This window comes from Camelus bactrianus, chromosome 17 (assembly GCF_048773025.1).
Source record: "Camelus bactrianus isolate YW-2024 breed Bactrian camel chromosome 17, ASM4877302v1, whole genome shotgun sequence".
NCBI classification, from domain to species: domain Eukaryota; kingdom Metazoa; phylum Chordata; class Mammalia; order Artiodactyla; family Camelidae; genus Camelus; species Camelus bactrianus.
The window spans coordinates 22,571,619-22,596,873 of NC_133555.1; the positions used below are offsets into that span (position 1 = coordinate 22,571,619).

A 25,255-nucleotide genomic window follows, 5' to 3' on the forward strand; every position below is an offset into this window, starting at 1 on the left:
ATTATTCTCTGTTATGTGATCTTAGAATATGCGGGGGTCTGTGGGACCTTTATGAACCATAAGTAACCCCGGTTGGGCCAAATCACACTGGGATAAGTGATCCGTTCCAGCTGTGGTGCCATCCGCTGGTCCAAGCATGGGTCTTGTATAACTTTGCCTTGTACGTGATTCCACCCCCACCCTCCCCACGAGAGGGTTCTGCTTCTAGTCAGTGCAGCCGTGGCCACAGTCAGGGGAGGGCCCCAGTGTGCTGTGAGTGTATAGACAGGAACTGTCATGTACTGAAGCTGCAGCTTGTAAGGCTGCAATTTGCTTTGCTTGAATCTCTCTTCCCAGAGAGTTTTAAACCATCTCAGAGAGACTTCAACTAAATGAAGCAGCCTGGCCTCGTTGCTGGAGGCTGAACTGGCTGCTCTAATCCTGCTTGCCAGAAGGCTTACTGGCTGCTGATGGCTTTCACAGATGGGTCAGGATGAGTGTCCCCTTGGGCTCCAGAGTAAGTCACAACTTTGACGGAATTACTATATTTTGGAAATTTGGATTTTAATGCCTTCTCGAGTGCTTGTAAAGGTTTTGCCTTTCCATCTACTGCTCTTTCCCCTTGGAAATTTTTTTTTTTTAATGTGAAAATTGAAACATGTTGGCTCCATCAGGCATTACAGTCTGTTAACAGTCGTGGGGTCACCAGAAATTGTAAAATAGCATTGTTTGAAATGGTGGGTTTGTAAAGGTTTACCATGCAACACAGTGGGGAAAAAATAGAAATAGTGGAAGGAAGATGCAATCATGGAAGCTTAAGGAACAAGAAGGGAATTTAGAGATTCGGACGTAGGGGATGATGTTTATTTAGCAAGGCCTCAGGTTCTGGATTCAGAAAGAGCTGAAAATACTTAGAGCTACGGTTCTGAATATTGTTTCCTGCCTCTGTAATGCAAAGAGCAGGAGAAGCACAGGGCAAGGTGTAAGGATTTGATGAGATGGCACAAAAAAGCACCTAGCACAGTGCCAGCCACGCAGTGAATGTTCGGTACTGGTTAGTTATTACTGTTGTTCTCGTTGTTACCTTCTTCCCATTATGATTATAAACATTATTGCTAAAAAAAAAAAAAACAACATTCCCCTGAAAAGGCAGTATGCTTACATCCATTTGTCTGCAAAGAGGTTTAGCCAGCAGCAAAGGTGCCCTCTCCAGTCCCACTCAGAATTGAATGAGTTGACAGAATAAAGTGTGTTATCCGGGCTTCCGTATTTTGCAGAACTGAGAGTGACCGGATGGTGTAATGAAAAATCAGTCAGCACTAGCTGGGGGCTCAGGCCCCCAGAAGGAAGGCCCCCTGTTTGGGCAGCTGACAAGTCACATGGAAAATGCTGCGGGATCCCAATTGGAATTGACGCATTTCTGGTTTTCTGTACGCGTCTCTCTTCTGATCCGACGTCGCGTGTGAGAGCTCTTCCTTTTTGGCTTTCTTTGCAGTGCAGACACTAAGCACTTTCTTCTCCATCCAGGGAGGCCTTTGAATATGGGCTTCATCCTATCGGCTGGCTCCTCAGAAGTTCCAAGGTTTCCTTTGCCACCGAATGGGTGACTTTAGCTTGTGGGTCGGCTGTTAAGGGAAAAGAATGGGCCTCCGTTGCCCACCTGTGCATGAGCCAGCCCTCTGCCCTTGATCTGTGTCTGCTGACCCAGTACATCTTCGCCAGCCATGCGCTCTTCCTCTTTTCCTGCCAGCGAGCATGCCATTTGATGGCTGTTACTTCCTTTTCTGTGCACATCTTTTAAAAATTTTTTTTTTATTTGAGGTATAGTCAGTTTACATCTTTCTTTTAAAATTGGGTGAACTGGAACTCCAATGCAGAGGTCTGAAGGACAAATTGAGAATGATGAAAGGAGCCCGAGGAGGAGTCTGGCATAAAGCTCTTTCTCCCTAGAATGGGGAGTTGATCACTCCAGGTCGCCGTTCGTCTTTGGTCAAGTTGTGTGTTGCATGGAGAATCATAGTCATCTCTTGCTGGCGGTCCCCCTTCACTGCCTCCTGATTGTATGTGTGATCTTGGGAGAGTAGCCTGACCTCTCTGAACTTTGGTTTTCTCATGTAAAAATTAGAAATCGTGGGCTTGCTGGGGAATGGTGGCTCCACTGCCCAGCCCCGGTCCTGGCTCCTACTAGATGTTGTGCTTCCTTCCCTTCTGGTGCAGGTGACTGATATTTCCCGTTGAACATCAGCCTGGGAACCACAGTGGGTAGTCGTTTTAATACTCATTCCGCAGAGGAAACTGAAGGCCAAAGAGGGAATGGAACTTACCCTAAATGACACAGCTGGGGACAGATCCTGGTCCCAGATCTCATGCCGCTGTTAACCACACAGTGATGGCAGAGGCTCTGAGTTTGACCAGGACCCTTAACCACCCCTTGGTGCTGCTGGCCTTGAGTGAGCAGGAACCTCTTTCTTCAGAAGCCCAAGTCATAGTCTTCTCTCTTCTCTGTTGTTGTCAAATGCCCAAGGGTCAAACTGCTCTGTCCCTCAGGCAGCAATTCTGGGTGGCATTTGGGTGGAGACTTCCCTTTTGTGCTTGAAGATGCGCGAAAACCTTTCCCTCTTCACTCCCTCCTTGGTAGTCGTGCTTATAATCAAGCTGCGGCTGGTGACCATGAACTTTTACAAACTGAGAAGCCTGAGGACTTGGCATTGGCAAAACCTGTCTTCCTCATTGATGCTGTTGGCTGATACTGTCACATGACAGGAACCTGAAAAGATTTTTAGTGAAACATTCTCATTTTTTGTATCTTGTCCCTGCGTGTGTACAATTGGGCACGTGAGTGAGTGGGGGTGGTTTGAACCAAGCAGGGGGAGAAAACGTTGGATAAGATGAAAGATCACACTGAGTTTCCAGCATCATGAGTCTCCGCAATCTCCACTGAGGACCTGGCCAGTTGATTTTGGAAACTTGGCTTTCTTTTTTCCCTTTGGCGTGTTATCTGAGCAGTTCTTTGTTTAGGGTCTGAAACCCAGAGGCCAGCTTCTTCCGTTATTTCCCTGGGGACAAGGCAGAGGGAGAAAGAAACAGGGAGAGAGGCGGGGAGGAGGGGGAGTTGGGGGAGGCGGAGGGAGATGCGCAGAGAGATTGGATGGAGAAGTTAGTAGGAGGAGAGGGAGGGAAGACGGAATGGGGAGACAGCTGGGAGAGTATCAGAGCCATCTTCAAACCACCATGACAGCAAAGCTGAAGTTCTCTTGTGTGAAGTCACCACTCAGAAGACAGGCACCTCTGTTCTCCTTCAGCTAGAAATTCCTCTCTCCATCTGTCCTACAGAACCCACAGTGCAGCCATTTCAAATTCTGCAGCCCTACACGTGGCTGAACACAGCGAACATTTTCTACCAGAGTACCGTGGACTATTTTTAAAAGTGCATTTATTAAAAAGAGCACATTTTCAAGCACAGTATGAGCCTGCCTTTCCTTGGTGGGTGTACAGGGTACACTTCCAGCACGGATTTGGTTATAAACTCCATTAGCATCAAGTTGGCTGAACTGAAGACTCAAATTTTATGAGAGCTGACATGGGAGCATCGAATCCAGAGGCGTCACTGGTTGGAAGTAGAGGCATCAGGGAAGTCGGGGCTCATCTGTCAATGTTAGCAGAGTCTTGCTTGCTCAGAACAGTGAGCTGAACCCTTAGGAAGCAGGATTAGTGGTGGTTTCTGATATCCTCCCTTCTTCCTGGCCCTAGTGTTTATGCTGCTCCACGTAAACCATCCTGGGGCCCTGGGGGGATCACGGGCGCCCTTCTCCCCTGGGATGTGGAGTCAAGATGGAGCCCAGGCTGGTACCTTTTACAGCCCAGACCTCTGCGTGTCTCACCGGAGATGGTGACGTGAGTTGCCTCCAGTCCTCCTGCCCTGGGAGCGCCACTGGCCTCAGCTCCACCCCCCACCACTGCCTTGGTTTTTAAAAATCAAACCTTACAGATGTGATCCAGCTCCATCCAGGGTTAAAACTAACTGGGATGGGAATTCTTCGCATTTCATTTCATCTGGGCACGGCGCCATTTTTCCAGCTCTTTTCTTGGCATCCATTCATCAGTGGTGAGTCTTCGGAAATGCTTGTTCATGAAAGTTTCAGGACTCAACTGAGAAACAGCTATACTTGCTCTGGTCACAGGGTCAGACATGTTTTCAGAGGAGCAATTAGTGTGTATGCAAGTGTATGTCCTGTGTGTCTGAAATAGTCTGTGTGTTAGTGTTTGTGTGAGTGTGTAGAAAAAATCATAACTGCTACAGGTTGACCACTTACTGTGTTCTAGTTGACACGAAAGATGCTTTACATCCTTCGGCTTGTTCATTCTTAACAGCAATCACACAGCAAAGTATTACTAGCTGTATTTAATAACAGTGAAACAAAGATTCCTAGCAGGTAAATAGGTTGCCCAAAGTTTAACACAGACAAGAAAGAGTAAAGCTGGGATTCAAATCCAGGATACTCATCATCCAAAGCCTGAGTGACGCCCCCCATCCCGGGTCTCCTTACACTTTGACCATAGTGTACCGTGAATGTTTCCTCTTGGCCTTCTCAGTCTTCGCTATGGATCTCTCATGTGAGAAGGACTGCATTATGTAGCCATTGCATTAAAATCCTTTCGCTTGATCTTTTGGTAAAATTGGAAACATTCAAGAGAATGTATCAGGCACCAAACAGAACATGGGCTTCTTCGCCTTAAGCTTGGACAGTGGCTTCTAGAATGGAAGTGTGAGGTTTGTTGCAAGGTCGGTAAGACACACTCTGATGCGGAAGCTCTGGGCTGATGGCAGCGGCCCTTTGTCAGAGTAGAGGGAACGTGGGAGATTGTCCTGGGCGAGCCTAGCAGAGGGCAGAGAGAGGGGCTGGGCTGGTGAGCTTTCAGTCCCCCGTTGTGTTTGTATTTCCCCATCTGAGCCTCAGTTCTTTCCTCCCTAAGATGACGGTCCTGAATCAGATGGTCTATAAGTTCTCTTCCAGCGCCGACCACGATGAATGGGAACTTTTGGAAGGAACTCAGCCTTGTCGGTGGAGGCGTGTGACTGGCACCATCGGCCGCTCTCAGGCAGAGAACTAAAAGGTCAGGTTTTATATCTGGACCTGAGCTCTCTGTGTTGTGAATAAGCGAGCCCGCCAGAGCGTGACTCGGAGCTTCCTGGAGAAACCTCTGACCTTTGGATGTTTCAGACTAGTGCAGAGGGGACTGCCTGCACCCCTCAGGGTGTGGGTGCCCTTCATTCCCTCTCAGAAGCCCTCTGGGCCGTGTTATGACTGCAAGCCTCCTGCAGAGTGCCCGAGACCAAGGCCTCTCCTGTTTTACGTATGTGCACCTGGGGGGGGTGTTGCTGAAATGCAGACTCTGCATTTTTATCAAGCTCCCTGGTGATGCCGGTCCTGCGACTTCTCAGCCACCTTTATAATAAGCGCAGAGTGCCCCACAGGAAAGGCAATTCGGCTAAATTCAGAAGGCCCAGGTTCAAGTCCCAGTTATGTCATGCCTTCTTTGAGTAAACCATGAAGAAATCACTTAGCTGCTCTATGACTCAGTTTCTCCTTCTGCAAAGTAAGAAAAATAATTAATAACTAACAGTTACTGACTGCTTGTTATGTGCCAGTCACTGTGCTCACTGTTTAATGGGCTGTATTTTAGTTAATCCTTATGATAACCTTATGAGGTAGATTCTCTTATCAGCCGTGTTCTGCAGAAGCTAAGCACAGAGAGGTCGACTAACTTGCCCACGGTCACACAGCTACTAAATGGCCAAGCTAGAATTTGAATTCACGTTGTCTGACTCTGAAGCTTTCAGACCTTGTAGAAAGGATAGATGTGAACGATCGTGGAACCGGTTTGTGTGTGTGTCACACAAGCAAAGCATATAAGTAAATGCATCCATTTGTATGACATGTATATTTATAAGTATTTAGGACACCTGAAATTGTTAAGAAGTAGGTGTTGCCCAGATGAAGGGGGTATTGTTTATAAGGAAAACAAATGTTGTTCCAGTTTATATAAATTGAAGTCAAATGCTTTGTGAGGTTTTGAAGAGCACAGGTGTTGTTGTCTTGGGTTGTGCAGCCAGGGAAAAAAAGTGTTAGTGAAGAGGGGTGGGAGGTTCTGGTTAATGGCATTTCTGGCTATTGAGAGTTAAATCCCGACTCATTTTCAATCTTGTTTTTGGAAATTTGGACAGTAGATCCAATCACCTTTCTGCCTTCCTAGGAAGAGCACAGTTACCCGACTGAGGGTATCTGTGATCGAGGATCAGGCAGCCATGGAAATTATTCTTCTGAACGTGGATTTCCTGCAGGTGGGTTGGTTGTGGGTTGACTCTGAGCATCGTCTAAGTTTGATCTCTCACACCTCTCTGGACACCTGGGCAGGATAAGCAGATGTCTGCTTTCTCTCCTCACCCCTCCTTGTTATCCTGCCTGAGGCTTCTACATGGATGACAGAGCAAGTTTTCAGTGGGGAAAATTATTCTTCTGTGAATGAGTATCCAAGTTTGAACTCCATTCTTAGAAGTGTCCCGAGCATCGTATGAATACGGCAGATACCTGGCACCTGCATCACCAGGTCCCCCTCTCCCTTGCCCTTTGCAGACCTCACCGATGAAATACCATGCTCTTTTTGTCTGTCCTCCCCCAACACACCCTCAGAATCCTCCTCAACATGGCACTCCAGGCAGCCTGTATTCATCAACTCTAGTTGCCGCAAGAGATTTAACTTACATGCCGTGTCTACCCATGGGATCTACCTGGAAGTTGATTTTCCTTTCAATTTAGGGAATATGTATTAAACACCCACTAATTGCTTAAGCATGCTGCAAATAAATTCCATTTCCCATTTACTCTCCGTTTTATGCTTCCTGCCAAAAGTGGATGACCTGTGGGCATAGTGAAAGTTTTAGTTACTTGAATTTTTAGTTAATTAAGGTTTTAATAGATTTTTTTTCTTTCTCTGGGATATACTTCCGGTTGTTCTGATTAAGATGGTGACCATTCTTAAAGTTCCTGTGAGGTAGGGCCTTGATCCAGCTTTGCTGTTCTGATGCTCCCAGAGGAATGCCTGCTTTCCAATGGATCGTTTTCTAGAGGCATCCTCTGGGCAGTTCAGCCACTGGCTAGGTGGCCAGTGCATATGGAGTGGCTGCGGTGGGCCCAGCAGCTGTACAGCTTCAGCCAAAACCCTCCCCTGACAGTTTACCTGTCAAGATTCAGGAGTTCATGTAAATTACTGCCTAAGTCGACTCCTCGCGCTTGCGGTCATCATCGCGGAAGTCGCCTGGAGAGCCTGTCAAGACGAGACGCTTGCCACCAATTGGGTCAGTGAATCCCTCGCCCCCACCCCCTCCCATGCTTCCTGCGCAGGCTGGGCCACTTTGAAACACCTGCCTTGTTAGGAAGCCAGGGCAGAAATGCACAGCGGAGAGTTCCCGTGCCCCTCTCACCACAACGGGAACTTGAGTTCTCGCTGGAATGGCTTCTCAGGGGTGAAGGGCAACCTGATTGCTGGGCTTGCTTTTGGTCAGACTAGCTTGAGCCTCCCTTCCGTTCACCTTGTCAGTTTGGCCTCTTAAACACCAATGTGGTTTGCCCTTGCCATGCTTAAAAATTGTTTTAACTTCTGAATCATTGAATCCCTGAGATTCAGCATCCTAAGTGATCGTGGTGATACCATGTGCTATTTTGAATTTTTCAAAGAACGTCGTAGGGAGGGAGAAATAGACCATCTGCAAAACATAAGGCAGTGTCTCTGGCCCTGTGGGGGAATATCAGAGAAGACCTTTCACACTTAGCCAGTTCTCTAAACCAGGTGTTTTTAACTCGGGACCCACGAGCATCAAAGGACCAACAGAGATCGACAAACTTTTTGAAATTAAACACTCCATTTTCTTTAAATGTATATACGTTCATTTTTCAAGGGACAGGGTCCCAGCTTTCATCGGATGCTTAAAGGCATAAAGTCACCCAACAGGTTAATAAGACCTGCTAGATTGGATGGTAGGTTATTGTAAACTCATCCAGGAAAATCTCCAAAGGTTAACGTGGGGCTGGGAAAAAACTCCTTCTGCCCCGTGGAAATACAGCCCTGTTCTAAGGGGCTACCCAGGAGGTAATATTAAGTTCTGTAGAGCTGGAAGGAGAATGATCTGGTTCTCTTCCATTTCATAGTTGGGTAGATTGTGGCCTGTGGTCTCAGATACCAGAGCCACAGGACTACCTCTATGTTTCGGGTCCTTATTATTAACTCAACAAGTCAACCATTTTTTGAGCGTTTACTTTAGGTTAAATCGGGGGTTCAGGCTTTCTATATCCGAGGCGTTCTTTCAGATACTGGACATCTTGCAGTACCCTTGGCAGAATTAAATTACACTGCAGCTAGGGTACGATTCTCAGGCATTGTCAGTGTAAATTTTTTCTTCTCTGCCCTAACCTTCCTCTGTTTTGTTTAATCCCTGGTTTTTTTTGATGATCTACTGCAGATCATATAGTTGACCCACACTCGGCATTTTTGGCTTCGTTGTAACAATAAACATTTTCAGTAATTCCAAAAAATATATATTTAAAAAAAAAAGAGAAAATTGTACATACTGATTCTGTCTTTTTTGTGTGCCTGTGAAATATTCAGCAGCTAATTGAGAACTGCCAAGCTAAATTCTGGGCTGGGTATTAAGAGACTGACAATTTTAAAGCACTGCCCATTGAATGCTTGTTGTTCTAGATACATGATAAGCTCCTTAACCTGATGAAAGTCACATTTCAGTGGCAAAAACATTTACTAGGTACAGCAACTGGTAAAGTTAGTTTCTGGTAGTGACAAATGTTAAGGGTTGGGAAAAAAAGGATCGTAGAATGGAGAGTGAATGAGAAGGGCAGGTGGGCCATTTTTTTTAGAGGGTTCTTGGTGGAGGTGAGTGAATACGTGAATAAAGCAAAATAGGCCAGCCCATCAAGGGCTCAGGGAAGGATGTTCGAGGCAGAAAAACAGCCACTGCAACGATTCTCAGAGAGGGTGGCCTTGGCAAGCACACAGGACGAGAAAAAGGTCCAGGTGGCTGAAAGATAGGGAGGGAGGCAAAATGAAGTTGGAGAGACGGGAAGGGACCAGATTATGTTGGCTCTTGTAGGCCAAGGATAAAGAGTGTGTACTTTATTCCAATGAAGCTCTTTAAGTAAGCTAGAGAGTTGATTGTTGTCGCCAGTGTTTTAAAAAACATAACGGTTCATAGGAAATAGATTCTAGAAAAGCAGGAGTGGGTGCTGGGAAGAGTAAATAGGCTGTTGTCGTCAGGAGGTGATGGTGAATTGAACTAGGAGAGTAAAGGCGGGAATGGTGAGTAGAGGTCATGAATCAGTGACTTAAGTCCCAGCCCACGCACCGAGGAGGCCCCCGGGCTGCACTGTTGTCCATTGCGTGGACTGCGCCAGAAGCACGCGGGCATAGCTGCATCTCCCAGGGGTGGGGTGGGTGTGTCTAGGGGGCATGTGTCTTCGGCCATCACCTCGCCAAGTCTGACAATAACATACTTTAAAATATTTTCAACGTCTTACTCCCATAGACCATGTGAATTCAATTCATCCAGGGCTTCTTTCCAGTAAAATATGAAACCAGGAAATGTTATTTTCTTTCTCTGGATTTCCCTCCGTCTTCTCACTCCTGCAGACTGAGGAGTCTCATCGTGGCTCAGAAAAAAAAACCGCAGAAGCCTTGCCACGGATCCCTTGAAGAAGCGGAGTCAAGCATCTCGCCTTTTTCGCCCGTCCCCGCTGTGGGAAACCCTGAGAAACGTGTTTTGGTTTGGTTTGGTTTGGTTTTTCCCTTGGGCTTGACCGAAGCCAGGGCTCTCCCGAAAAGAATGTCTTCCCCTGTTGTGTCTAACTCGATCTCAGTGGAGGGGCTTCACTCCCAGCCTCAGTGTTCGGTAAACACCCAATTTCTTGATGCTCTTCCCCCCAAGTCCGCTGGGGTCATCTCCAGCCTTTGGCCTCGTTCAGTGAGGAACATGGCTTTCTGGGAAGCTTTTGCCTCGAGCCCTTCAGCAGGGATATTAAAGGGCCCCTGTCAAGTTTTGAAGGGTGTGACCACAGCCAGAATCCCCATAAGCCAAGCCCCTGAGGGACGCTCTTGCCAGCTGGCCCACATCCACACCAGAAATGGCTGGATTTCAGTGGTTCTCTGTGTATGGAGCTGGCTGAGTTCCCCTGGATGAAAGGCAATCTAATATAAACTGAAAACGTTATTAATAAGCAGCCACTTAAGAATTTCCTATGACTTGCCAGTGATTTGGGGGCCTCTCTGTGAACAGGGAGAGAGGCACAACTTGTTTTACATGGATTAAGGGACCAGTGCAGTCAGTCTGAAGGGGCCTTCAAAAGGCATTCAGGTGTTTGGTGAAGGGCCCTGGAATCTGGCAGATCTGGGTTTGCGTTCCCATTTTCATCGTTTCCTGGCTGTGGGAGCTTGAGTGCGTTGCAGAAACACTTTGAGCCTTGGTTTTCCCATCTGTAAAATGAGGATGATGCTAATAATTTCCATCTCTTACTGTGCTGTGAGGATTAAAGAAGGAACGCATGGAAAAGCGTTGAGCTCAGAGCCCGGTGTCCACTCCAACCATGTCTTCTTCAAAAGGAAAGTTGGAAAAATCAGACCCTAGGAATGGAACCGAACTGATTTTACTTCCCCTGGTTCAGGGTGAAAAAAAGTAGAACCTGGCGTTCTGGACACTCCACACTTAATAGGAGCAACCAGAGCACTTGGCTTCTCTGAGCTCCCCCTCCTTCGTCTGTAAAGTGGCAGTAATAACCCTTGTCCCCCTGACTAACCTAGTAGAAATTTTTGGCAATTCAAAGAGTTCCCTGAGTTGAAATTGTGGGGGAAGCTCTGAAGTGCCTGATCAGCCCCAGGGGTCATTCATTTAATATTCAAACATGTCAGCTTGGTTGTATCTTAGTAAGAAACGAAGGTCATTTCTGTGACCTTGAAATCTAAAAAGCGTAGTAAAGGATGAGGAATCCTTTGGTAAGGCTGATAATCAGATCACCTTGCTCACTCTAGCACACCTGTAAGTATACACTAGGTGTTTAATAAAGACTTGTAGCAATGACTTGTTTGCCACCCATCAGTTTTCCATTGATCTGTTTCCATCCCAACTTGAATCTCTTAGTAGGATCTAGATTGACTTCTACAGAACAAGAATCGTGACTACTTTTATTGACTTGTTTTGCTTTTCATTCCTACACATGGCACAGGGCCTTGCAAACTGATAGATGGTCAGATTTCACCATACCAGGCATGCCATACGTATTAAGTTCTTTAATCCTGACAGCAGCTCAATGACATGGCAGAGTTAGGATTTGAACCCAAGTCACTGTGCCTCCAGGATCCACAGTCTTAATCCACTGCACTGTAGACTGGTTTTTAATATGCAGGGCATATTTAATGCTTCAGATCTCGTGCACATGAAGTTAGCCAACTTCTTCCCCATGGGAGGTAGAGACGGCACAAGGACTTCAGCAGATGGAGGGCGTGGAAGAGAAGGGCAGACAAAGAGAGAGTTTGTGGAGTCTTCTGGTTCTGGCCTTGAAATTGGGAGCTGAGGACTGTTAGAATTCCATGTGCAGGCATTTTCTCAGAACCTGTTCCCTGAAGGACTTATCTGGAAGGGAGATGCTCTTGAAACTTGCTCTGCTAAACATCCAGTGAAGCAAAAACGTACATGCCATAAAATCACAGTTAACATGTGGACAATGTGAAGTGTGGGGATTGATCCAGGCATAACCGTTCCATCTACCTTGGTTTCTTCTTAGCAAGGCAGTGGGTCTGACAGCAGCGCAGGAAATCAGAGCTTCTCTAAGTACCCACAGCCATTCCTACGGATGCAGTGATGCAGGTAGCAGTGTTGCCATGGAGACACCATCAGTGGCCAAGCTCTTCTCCTTTGAGGGTTCCCTCTTTCTTTTCCTCACGATGCTGAATTAGCTAGCTGTGTGTTTGGTGGGCAGGTTTCCTCACTGGCCTGTGAACATGGGAACTACAGTGAAGTTAAAACTCCTTCAGAAGGGTGGCATGTGTAGTCCTCCAGCCGCTGTCTTGTCTCCATCTTAGACTCTTCGTATACTTTCATGACACCTTGTTCTCTCCCACCTCCATGCCTTTCTTCACTTGTCGGGAAGACTCCTTCCTTCTGTTTTTGCCTAGCAACATCCTACTCAGCACATTTTGGGTCCAGCCTCCTCAGGGAAGCCCTCCCTGACCTCTTGTTCACCAGGAATTCCCTGTACGCGGTGCCCCGCACGTGGTATGTTTTCTAGTAGTAACTGACCTGACAACAAAGTCACAGGACTGTTCCCTTTTTGTTGCTTTGTTTTAAAACTTACTTTGAAAAATGGCAGTGTTATATAGAAGTTACAAAAATAGCCCAATGAACTTCCGGGCACGCTTTTAGAAATGTCTGCTCTTGACATTTTGCACTTTTGTGCTACTCGCGCATGCTCTGTCTCGCTCTCTCTGGATGTATGCACGCTTAGTATTATAATTATTGCTCAGCCATTTGAAAGTACATTGCAAACATCATCCTCTACCTGTATGTGTTTCGGCATCCGCCTCCTAGAACAAGGTCCGTCGTCTTAAATATCCCCACAAGTACTTTTCGCTTTGAAATGTACGGTCTAGCTCTTTGTGGCTGTGTCTTCGTGGCCCGGTCAGACAGGGACTCTTTGCTGGTTTGTTTTGTTTCAGTTCCTCACCACACTCACCAGAATGCGCAGTACGTGGTAGATGGTCAATGAATTACTGTTCAACACATGAAGCTGCCTGCAGCCAGCACTTACGGCATTCCCTCCTTCCCCCTTGGCACTCACCTTTCCAGGATGCTCCGACCCTTGGTTCCCGCTGCCATGGGAACTGTAAATAACTTTCTGCTCAAGCCTGCCTGTCCCGCGTATGGAGTAGCTGCCAGGGCCCCAGGTGTGATCCTCATCCACTGGCTGTTGGGAACTGGTGGATAGGTACCCCTGCCTCCTTGATTTTTCTCCAGTGGAACGTCTCTGACGAAAGCTCTCTTACCGTCGCCCCTGGCTCCTCAGCTGAAATGAGCCCCGGGTACCGCAGTCTGCTCATCCCCTCTGCCTGTGTTGGCCTCCTTTCCGCCCTGTTTTTCCCTCCCCAATTTCCCTCTCAGGGCTTTTTGGGGACCACCTCCCAGACTTCTTTATGTTCAGCTGCCTTCTGAGGATCTGATTCCAGGGAAACCCAAGCTTGTGCTTCAACTGCTGGGACATCAGACCCTGAAATCAGAAAGTCTGCTCAGAGATGCTCAGAATATGGAAAATCATCCCAGAGGCTTATTTTTTTTTCAAGGGAACATGTTTCCACTGCTTAAAAATTCCAAGATAGATTTAGTCTAAAGTAGGCCACTGTGTATGTTTCTTCATGGAAATATAAATTGATGTATTAAGAGAGAAAGCAACTGCCTCTAAAAATGATCCTGTACCACCTTGGGCAGCGCCGGGGAGGGAGAAGTTCCTCCTGGCACAGATGGCCCGAGCTGCTGGAGCCCGGGCGCGGGGCAGGCGGCCGGACGGGCCAGGCAGCAGGTTTTGGCTCTGTGCGCCCACCAGCCTCGTGCCCAGCTGGCCCCATCATGGTCTCCGCCCTTGAGCTTCTGTGTTTATTAGGAAGCCATTTTTTTCCTTTCTCACAGAGATAGAAATCTTGCTTCCAGACATGGCAAGTGTCAAGGTTCATGCCTGGGTCCCTCGTTCAGACTGAGCGTTTGCCAAAAGTAAAAGGGGGAAAAACACAGTATTGTGGCTGGAGGCGGGGAGGGAGTTAAGGAGCCAGTGAGGCTGCAAATAACCGGATGTGCTGGCGTCTGGGTGTCAAGTCAGAGGGATGTAAAGGAGAAGGGAAGAGCTTTCCTGCATCCGCTTAAGACAGCACCATCCCCTGACTCTCAGATCTTGTGCTAGGGCTTTGGGACTGGCAGTGCCTCAGCCAGTTTGATCACTGTCATTGATGCAGACAGACAAGGGGGAGGGGAGGCCACACGCCACCTCCTGAGAGTGACTCACCAGGCACTTCCCCAACCCAAAGCCTTTGTGCTTGCTTTCCCTCTGCCTGGAAAACTCTCTCTCTCTGGTTTTCCTCAGAGCTGCTCATACTCCGTCTTCTAGTCACAAGTCAGATGTCGCTTCAGTGGGGAGGTCTGTCCTGCTCCATCCTCAGCCCCTCCCTTATCCCCTTGTCTCTTTCCATCCTGACACCTGTCACACAACCTGTAAGCGGCAGGTGTATCTGTTCGTTTACCTGACTGTTGTCTGTCTGCTTCACTTGGCTCTGAGCCCCAAGACGTTAGAGATTCTGTCTGAATCACTGCTGAATATGCCGAGCATCTCAGTACAGTGCCTGACACACGGAAGATGCTCTGCCGCTGCTGTTTGCTTGGATGGTTGGTTAGTAGGTTGGATGGGTAGATAGACGGATGGACAGATGGAAGGAAGGCTGGAACTATATACAGAAGAAGGAAGATTTAGCCACTCTGCTTAACACGAGATGGTAGAAAGAGCATCGGTCTCGGAGTCACACAACATAGGTTCCAATCTGTATAACTTCAGTCAAGTTGCTTATGAGTTTATAGAACACATAGTTCGTATGTGTGAAATGGATAAAAATGGCAACTTTGTAGGACTGCTGAAAATGAATAAATGAGATAAACTCTGAGAAAATATGAATATTATGAACCTTTTTGGAAATGTAAGAAATTATATTAATAGTGGAAATACAGCCACCGTGTTCGCCCTGACACGTCACCCTCCAGCATGAAGCACGTGTTAAGAGTGGAGAGGCGGGCGTCAGGGCCCCGGAGGTCAGACTGTCGCGTGGAGTCCTTGATCCTTGGGGGACAGATTCCATGTCTTGGAACCTCCTCATCTTGTTTAAAATTTGAAGCCAGCCTCCATGAGTATGTATCTCGCATGAGTATGTATCTCGCCTGCCTGCCTTTCTGACCTTCTGCTTCTCCACTTGTGTTTTGGGGAGCCGTGTGGGAGGTGGGAGCTGAAGCCCTGTGTTTGGGTCATGTGATCGTGTGACCCCTGTGGTTTTGGAGGGGAACAGCTTGTGTCCTTTGTGATGGCTCAGTTTTGACAACTCTGACTCAAGGATCATGGGAGTATCTGAGCAATATCTTAACCCAGGCGGACCCCACTTGGAGCCCTTAGTGGCGGACACAACATGGTATTGCCTCTTCTGCTAACAGTATCCACTGTCTTTTTAGTGGCTTACATCCAGGCAGCCTGCAGCCCAGTAAAAAAACAATAACAAAAGCAAAATTTCATCCCAAAACACTTACTTGCCTGTTTTTGTTTTTGTAAAACAGATAAGGTGGAAGAGATGTTCCCAAAGGGCAGTAAACTTAGAATCATTTTTGGCTCATTTTAGGCTGGTGCTTTGCATGTGTATGAAAAGTTGACGCTCTTATTGGGAACTTGAGGGAACCCAGCCCCTGCCCTGCCCTGCCCTGCCCCTCCTGAGTCTGGCCTGCCCAGGACAGATCCTTCAGGTGATTTGAAATGACATAAGTTACCAAACCATTGAGAGTCCCTGACCGATGCGCAGAGTCACAATGCAGAGCCAAGGCTTAGTGGTTATAAATTATCCATGCCCCATCTCTCCCCACTTGCACAGAAGATTGAAAGTTGATAGCTGTTGAAATCTGGCTTTCAGATGTTCTTTTATCTGAGGAACATAACTTAACTCTGTGTGATACCCATAAGTATATATGCAATTCCCACGCTGCCGGCATCTTCCACGCTGTGTGTAATAAATTCTCTGATCGTGCTACGGGGCACCAGATCAGAACAGACCCCCTTATCTGGATCGAAGAACGCACATGTCTTTGCCAAGAGTGTCGTGTGTACGTACGTGGGTGGCTCTATCTTTTAATTTCAGGCCAGAGGCTTGTGTCTTCGTACTCGCTGAAATCTGGTCTTTAGTTTCTTAACATGAGGGAAAAAGAGGAACAGCAGCTGTTTCGGTTTAACACTGATCATCTCTGGGTTTGTGAGTGTTTGAATTATTTTTCTTCTTGCTTATCTGTAATGCCTGATTCTTTTCTATATTCATTGCAGGTAGCTTTTTTTTTTTTTTTTTAAGGATAAGGAAGCAGTAACTTTAAATAACAATAAGGAGGAAAAGGTTTCCTTTTTTCCTCTTACTAAGAATAAAAAGAGTTATTCTTTCGCCTATACTGAGCTGAAATCAGAGAAGAATTTAAATGCCTAGGACACATCTGTTATTTAGCAAAAAAGAACTATGGAGGCCTTCGGGTTATTTTAGCCCTTTGTTTAGCAAAACTGTCTTTTCCTACACCTGATCTCAGCTGCCTGGGGCGCTGCCATGTTGAGCCCAGTGTAGTGCATTCCTTATCAATCATTTGATTTATGTGGGACAGAGCTGCGCTTTAAGCAGTCTGCCCCTTGACCCTATGCATAAAAGTGGCCTGAACCTGATCTGACCATGGACTTGGGACCGAGAAGCCCATACCACAGGGGAGGTAGAAGGCAGGACAGATGGCAAGGCTGGCAGTGGGAGACCCTGTTCTGGTGGCTGGTGTGGTCCCGCCGCTCACCAGCCGCTTTTCACACACATGCCCCAGCGGTATCCAGCTGGTATGTGACGGGTGGGCTTAGTGATTTAAGAATTTAATAACATGATGGTCGGAAGGGGTAGGCATAGATCCCCCTGGAACAGGTTTAAAAATGTGTACATGGTACAGAGATTATCGAGTGTGTTGGTAGAACACACCAGTTTTCAGACCAGACGCTGACTCAGGTGCTCCCTTCTAACTAGGAGACCAGCTACAGAAGAGTGTCCTCCAAGTGCACGTCAGAATCACCTGGGATGCTGGTGAAGGTGCACTTCCTGGGCCCTGTCTCAGACGTGTCAAATCAGTCACGGGGGAACATCGCTACTCCCCAGGCATCTCCGTGTAATGTCTTAGAAACCAGATACACGGTTTCCCATGACTAGAATCACCATTACATGTAGAGTTGCAAGATTAGGAATTGTTCATCTCTTAAAACCCATTGGCAACCTCTTTTTTTCTTTTCATCTTTCTACAGTGTATCAAATTATTGGGCACCTACTTCCTAGAAATGACCTTGAGCTTCCAGGGAAGTATGCTGGTTTCCACACCTGTCTTTGGAACCCTGGGGACGTTAGGAGCATGAAAATGCCTAGAGTTTGGGAGAAGGTTGAGCTTGAGAGGAGCTGGGCTCTGGGCCTCCGTCTCTTACATCCATTTGGGCAGCTCTGTTTTATATATTGAGCTTCCACATAGGAGTTCTTTTGCAAAAAATATTGTCCTCTCATTAAAAAAAAAAAAAAAAGAGGGATGAAAGAGATAAAGAAGGAAAGGGGTGAGGGGAGAACTTAATGATGTTTCCAATCCTATCCAAATCCAGAATTCTGAAGTTTACGACTTGAACTTGTCAGAATCGTGTTACAAAGAAGATCCCTTTTTTGCCTTCATCCTATCACTACTCACACAAAACAAGACATCATGGTTCAGGGTTGTAAATAACCTGTCAACATGTCAAAGATGAGACGGCCCCCCATCATACACACCTGCCGCCAACCTACTTCTAATGAACCCTTCCCCATGGTAGGTAAGTTAATTGGTATAAATTGTTAAGTCATTTTGCAAATGGTGTCATCACCGGTGCAAATGACCAGAGTGCTTTTAGCCAGTTGGAAAGTGAGCCTTCGCCAGCCGGTTTTGTGTATTTCATGAAAGAACCAATGGTGGCTTCTGAATGAGGAAGCGAATGCATTTATAGCTGCAACTTCTTGGAGGGGAGGGGGATGGCAGGGGTTGCTGCTGGGTAGAGGGAAGGAAGAAGGAAAATGCAGCATCTCTACTCTCTGAATCATGCCTTATTCCTTGGAAACCTGTCATTCACGAACCCAATTATGTACAGGTGGAACGTCAACTCTGACAGAATGAAACCAATGCACGCTTTATATGATTGGGTTTTTTTTTTTTAATGAAATCTTGCTTTACTAGCAGGTTCTATTTTCATAAATGTCAATTTTTTTTTAATAAAGAGCCCAATCGTATATTTCCCCATGCAGTCCTGAAAAGCCTTAATCAGCGTGTCGAAAGAGAGAGCTGTTGTTTGTTGTCGTGTGCATTTTGACATGAGGATCAAGGGAAATCCTCTTGGCTTTACCTCTGACCCTCCATTCCTTTCTCAGCATCCGGGCCTGGGGTTCCTCATTTGTAAACAGAAGTTATTAAGTTAGTCTTTCCAGAGTCTGTCATGGCAGCTCTCAAAGGTTAAAAATTCTTTGCAAATAAAAATGCCTGCCACAGGAGTGCCTGTTAATTATAAGTGAGAAATGGAAGGCATGAAGCTAGCAGGGAAAAGACAGAAGGTCCTCATGGTTTTGATTTACATTTTTTTGTTCCTCCCTCCTCTTTGGTCTTGATTTTTCTGAATGTGTTTGTTGTTCAGGAGTAAAAAGGTATTCTCTGGTTGGAATCAGGTATCCCTTCTGTAGGTTATTATTTGGGTTTCGGGGGTCAGATTGGTCCTACTTTGATTCTCTGTTCTGCTGGCTCTGTAAGATTTACTTTGAACATGTCGTTTAAGCTCTCTGAGCCTTTGTTTTCTTCTCTGGAAAGTGGGGATGATACATCCTTTCTTGGAGGACTGGTGTGTGAATCTGGGCTCGTGCGTGGCAGGTGTCAGCAAGTGAGATGCTGTGCGTTTTGCTGGCGTGGGCCCCCACCCCCCAGCCCTGCGCATCCTTATCCAACTTCACCATTCTTGTTTTGCAAAGCACTTGGCATCTTTAGTATACTAGATGATTGAATGACTTGTTACATTTGTCGCGTGTGGTATGTTTCTCCCCCTCTCAGAATATAGATCCCATGTGGGGAGGGATCTTTGTTTGTTTTGGGTGGGTATCCCGAGTTCCTAGAACAGTGCCTGGACATGGGAGGTACTTGATGGTTATTTGCTGAATGACGTCACCCTCTCCCCTTTCCCCCTTCTGTTCATGCTTCTACTCAGTGAGACTCAACTGTAGATCTGGCTGTTTAATTCTGTGTTTTGCTTTCTTCCTGTCTTTGTTCCTTCTCCTAGAGCTTCCGTTCATTAGACTGTGTCCATCCAGCATTAAAAGTGTGCTCTTCCTGGCCTTGCTGAACACATGACTTTTATTGATGATTATGCTTGAGACTGAATTTGGTAAAAAAAATTAATTCCTCTACATTTTGTTCTCAAAGTATGACTTTCTAGTAAAAAGCGTTAGTCACCAAAGAGCTTCCTAAACTTGCTTAAACACACTGAGACTGTTTTTCCCTTAAGTCGTAAACTGGCATTCAAAGTTCTGAAGGGGAAAAGAAAAAAAAATATAACTGCTTCCCAAGATCCCTGGATTCTTTACAGTAGCCGATTCATTAAAGAGTTACTATTAAAATGCCCTTGGATTATTTTTAAAAAGCCATAGCAAAGGTTTGGATGAAGATTCTCTGAGTTTGGAGATGCAAAGCAGACCCAATGTACGTTCTGTCCATGTACATTTTCAATTGGATGAAAAGCAGGAAGTGGCAGAATCTGGTAAGCCAAACTTGGCTGGATGAAACTGATTTTGTTTCTTCAAGTACATTTTGGTGTCAAAATTGAGGCCAAAACATTAATAGAATAGGTACAAAAACTGACTTTTCATCTCAATAAATGCAAAACAAAAAGTATTTGATAAAATCCAGCACCATTTGGTGATAAAAACACTCAGTAAACAGCAAACAAGAAAACTTTTTCAACTTCAGAAGGGGAAGTTACCAGAAAACCCGCTGTTGCATTCTACTTGATGGTGGAAGATTGGATACTTTCCCTTAAGATCAGGAATTAGAAGGAGCTGCACACTTGTCACTTTTGTTCACCATTGTACAAATAGGTGAGTAGAGGACCTAGCCAGGGCAATAAGACAAGACAAAGAAATAAAAGGCATCAGATCAGAAAGGAAGGAATAAAGCTACCTCTATTCACAGATGATGTGATCTTATATATAGAAAATTCTAAGGAACACACACACACACGTGCACACACACACAATTAGAACTAATAAAAAGTTCAGCAAGACTGTATGATGTAGGATCAATGTACAAAAATCATTTGTGTTTCTATACACTGCAGTCTGAAATTTTAATGCAAACAATTCCATTTATAATAGTGTTAAAAAGAATAAAATACTTAGGAATAAACTTAACAAAAGAAGTATCATTGAAAGAAATTCAGTTGGAAGAAGTAAACCGAAATAAATGGAAAGACATCCTTTGCTCATAGATTGGAAGACTTAATATTGTTATGACAACAGTACTCTCCTAATTGCTCTAAAGATTCAGTGCCATCCCTGTCAAAATCCCAGCTTGATGTTTTGCAGAAATTAGCACATTAATCCTAACTTTTAGGTTTAATGATGCAGATGTCAGGGGCCCAAAAGAAAGAAAGTAGTTTTTTAAAGGAAGAACATAGTTGGAGGACGTACATTTGAGATTTTAAAACTTAACTACAAAACTACAGTAATCAAGACAGTGTGGTATTGGCATAAGGACAGACGTAGTAGATCCATGAAATAAAGTCAAGTGTCCAGAATAATGCCTTATATTTATGATCAGTGACCTAGCGATTCCATTCCCAGGTCAATACCCAAGAGAATGGAGAACATATATCCATACAAAAAACTTGAACATATATGAAGTAGCATTATTCACAAAAGCTAATGTCTACCGAATGTCTACCAACTGATGAATGGGTCAACAAAATGTAGTGTATTCATACAATGGAATATTATAATGTAATAAAAAATGAAGACTTGACACATGAGTCAACATGGATTTATCTTGAAAACATCATGCTATGGGAAAGAAGCCAGTTTTGAAAGACTGCATCTACTGTGATTCCATTTATATGAAATTTCCAGAATAGGTAAAGCCTTAGAGACAGGAAGTAGATTGCTGGTTGTCAGGGCCCAGGGGAAGGGGAATGTGGGAAGTTACTGTTGATGCACACGGAGCTGCTTTTGGGAGGGTGAAGAAATGTTCTAAAATTAGACAGTGGTGATGCTTTCACAGCTCTCTGAATATACTAAAAACCAGTGAATTGGACACTTTAAAATGGTGCATTTTATGGCATGTGAATGATATGTTCACAAAGCTGTTGTCAAAAAAATTCAGGCACGTGGGGATTAGGATGCTGGGCCTTTTAATCATCTTTAAAAATGCTGCTGAAAGTAATTCTAAAGCTCTCAGAGTCCAAGTAGAACAGCTTATTTTCTTAAAATTTTCCCCTCCTTCATTTTTTTCCCCTCTCTTTTTATCTTATTAGTAGAAGCTGGAAATGCTTTTGTGTTGCTGACATCAACGTTTTTATTGCTTCATCATTTTTGTGTAGCCATGGAAAAGGGAACAGATGGTAACCTTAAAAGAGAAATGTTCAATTTAGAGGGAAGGAATTTTATTTTTGGCTGCTATCTTTTGAAATAATTCACATGCACAATCCTCTTATCTGTGGGGGAAAAAAAAACTACCACTGTGGGGAAATTTGGGGTTTCTAATTAGAATTTCAAACCTCCAAGGATCTTTAATGGAGGTGAAAATCTTTCTCAGGAGCTCTTAGGGCCAGGTTTGTTTAGTGGGGGGAAAATATATATATTTTTGTACTGTTTGTTAAATAGAATCTCACCTGCAGTTATTTTTAAAACCACTTCCTTTTCTAAGGTCTAGGAACCTTTTATAAAAATGGTATCTTGTCAATATTTGTTAAATCTACTGGCAGTATTTCTGGTCCACATATGTGTTGGGTGTTTTTAATTACTATTCCAGTCAAGGAAATTGTAGTCATGTCCATATCCAGGGTTCTACCTAGTGAAATTAAAGGTATTTTGACATTCCTCTTGGGATACTGATTTAGAAGGAAAGGCTGGGGTCCGTGTTTAAATTTCCTTAGCATGCTGGTCTGGTGACCTCTGATGTTTCAGGATGATCCCGTGTACACGGGGCCATGCCTTCTACAAAGGCAGGTGTTCTATGGAACCTGCTTGAGATGTTTTTGCCAAAAGCCGGTTGCCAAGGAATCTGTCTCTGGTTTGGGATCCAAGGGCTGGTGAGCGGCGGGCCAAGTGAATAAATGGTTTCTTCTGCCTTCCTTCTCACCTCCCGCCTTTGCTGCTCACAGGAAGATCTGCCTGCACTGCAAGTGCCCTCAGGAGGAGCACATGGTGACGGTGATGCCCCTGGCGATGGAGAAGACGGTCAGCAAACTCATGTTTGACTTCCAGAGGAACTCGACCTCCGACGACGACTCGGGCTGCGCCTTGGAGGAGTACGCCTGGGTCCCGCCGGGGCTGAAGCCCGAACAGGTACCATTTTTGATGGGGGGGGGGGGGCTGCTGTGGCTTTCGCTTGGCCCTCTGTCTCGCCGTCCTTCCTCATTCCAGCTCGGAAGGAAGAGCTGACTTTGCTGATTCGGGGAAGTGGGGGCTCCATGGGGTGAAGGTGGGAAACGAGCAAGAGAAATGAAACCAAGCCTTGGGTGGGCCATGGCTCTATTTCATCCTGTCTGGCCATCTTTAACTGTTCACAGAAGATCGCCGAGAAACTTCTAGAACATTGGATAGTGAAACTTCATTTTTGGAGAGGGAAGGGGGTGTTCTACCTTGGCCATCAATCTTAATGTCAAGATTCTTCATGAAGGAGAATCAGCAAATAAAGATTTGCCTTATTCTTCCCCAGTAATCTGTGCTGTGTTTGAAAGTTTGGCCTGGCTTTACAAAGAAAGACGTTGGCATTTCCTGAAATACTTTGGCACTACCCACGGGCTGTAAATATCATTGGCTTGGTTAGATGAACTTGGTTTCTTTCTGTTTCATTGCATTTGTCTCAAAGCTTTGCATTTCTCGATACTTGAAATCTTCTCTTCCACCAGCCTCATGTTCGTTTAGAAGCCCCTCCTGTAAGCTGGACATTTTCCTGAGCTTCCCCGTGCATCTTTGAGAAACAGGCTTACCAGAATCCTCCGTGTTCGCCCACCAGAGCCTTCCTCTCACACAGAAAATTCCTTTCTCTGGCTATCTTCTCTATGTCTGACAGAATGTTTTGAAGCTTAAAAAGCCCTGAAATTTTAAGTCAGAAACTTCAGATGTGATCATGCTTTTAGGAAAAAAAAAAAGTTCTTTCTGATTAGGAAAGACCCAAGAATGCACCACAAACTTCAGGATGGAACCCTGGTAACACTTTTTGGTTAGCCATTTCTCATTTTTCTTCTTCCAATACTGAGGTTGTAAATTGGTGGATGAAATCAAACACACAGGCAAGATTTGTTTAGCCAGCAAAGTATCGTTTAAAATCTTGAATTAGTTACTCATGCTTAAAAATTCAGAAATTTTTAAGTTCATATTGACATCTGGAAATTTCGAGAATCTGGAATCTGACTTCTGCAAGGATTGGGGTGCCAGCTGCTGAACTCAGCGCTAGACATTCGCTGCAGACAGAGTTTAGGAGGAATGACTCTCCAGGTCCCCCTGGTCCCCACTAAGGCCATTTCATCCTTTTGTGTTAATCTTCCAAAGCCCTACAGACGCTTCAGTTTGGTGATGTCTCTTCTAATTCTTACTAGGGAGAAAATGTCTTAGAATAGAAACAGTCACAGAAAATTATATCGGCAAGAGTTGAAGGGAGTTCTGTGTTGGGTTATTGGTATCAGCAGAAGGAACTGAGTGTTTTCTCTCATTGGCAGGTTAAGGTTATGTCTTTATTTTCTTCTGTTTCAGTAAAGACTGTATTACTAAAGAATAAGTCGAAGAAGAATGAGAGTATTTGACTGAGTTTGTCTGGAAACTCAAATGAGGTGGCCGGTGACTGAATATCTGTGTTTGACATCACCGTTCTCCTGCCAATTCTTGAGCAGTGAGTTTTCACACCTCGATACATCTGTGAGCTCATTGCGTTTTCTTGCTAACCTCATTTCCAGCAGCTTCTAAGGGACCCATCTTTCTTTTGTTCACGTTGCTTCCTGCTGAATCGGGCCCTGAAATTCCAAAGTTAAGCTATTTTCAGCCCCCTGCTTAGGCAGATTCTTTTCCAAGCCCGTTAGATACCGTTCTCTGATGCTCATATTCAGGGAACGTTTTCTGTTGGCCCAAGAGAACAGAAGCTAAGGTCATGGTCATATTCACCACTTTCAAAAGTTGAGTGCTTATGGTATTTTTAAAGTCCTCTTAGCCTCATCCCAAGTGAATGTCTTTGGGCAACATAAAATGACTTTCTTGGATTTATTTTGAAAGAAATTGATTCATGCCGTTAAACGCGTGCTTTGCATTGTGTCAGATGAAAGGATATTCCCATCTCTTATAATTGTATTTTTCTTTAAATGGTTTTCTGTATTCTCTGCACTTGCTCAGAACTATATGACAGAGATGATTAGAAAGGGAAATTGTTCTCCAGAGAGAAACTGTCTCTGTAAACTATTTGAAGGGCTCTCTATTTACCTAATAAAATACGAGTCTGTATGAAAGGTGTTCGAAGGAATCGTGTTGCATGAAAGAAAGGGTCTTCAAATTTTTGAATTATGAGATCTTTTAAGGTCTGTTACTCACAGAACTGTTTATAGATTTAAAGATTTTTTTTTAAAAAAAGCTGCCTAGTAGATTCTAGAAAAATTTGAGACTCTAAGGGCCTTATGTTAATGAAAATTCTGATGTTTAATATCATGTTAGTTGTCTCTGATTTGAGAAAAGCCATTTTTCTATCGAACGAAATTACAGTGAATATAAAAATGCTTTTTGTACTAGAGGCAAAATACGTAAGGCTAGTTAGGGTTCCGAGTAATCCGCTTTCATTTTCATTAGAAATCTTTCATTTTACTCTCTGAACGTGGGGTTGGTAATATACCTTCAGGCGACACTCTTTATTATTTTATTTCTTCTGAGAAATGCCTTCAATTGAATATAATGTGAAAGAAAGTGACCTCCCTTTTAGGGAGCTGTTCTTGACTATGGCCATTTAATTTTATAAAAATCTACTAGCTGTAAAACCCAGCCTTCTTAAAATCATGTGAAAAGTGATCAGTGTAACAGTTGATGCTGGAAAAGAAAGGCTTTTAGCTTGTGTTTTAATGATTGGACCGAAAACTAATCAGAGAGGTTGCTCAGATCCTTAACCTCTGCCCGCTCC

At 44.9% G+C, this 25,255-nt stretch overlaps 1 protein-coding gene across 10 annotated transcripts in view; it reads left to right on the forward strand.

Annotated features, from left to right (window-relative positions):
* The window catches only part of PRICKLE2 (prickle planar cell polarity protein 2), a 310,734-nt gene that overhangs the window by 199,603 nt on the left and 85,876 nt on the right, over positions 1–25,255 (forward strand). For all 10 annotated transcript variants that reach the window (XR_012499921.1, XR_012499919.1, XR_012499920.1 and 7 more), the window contains one exon: positions 22,260–22,443. Coding sequence is in view for 7 of the 10 variants with exons in the window: in XM_074344532.1 (XP_074200633.1) it covers positions 22,260–22,443 (184 nt within the window). In the remaining 3 variants the exon portion in view is untranslated. The remainder of the gene's footprint in view (positions 1–22,259; positions 22,444–25,255) is intronic.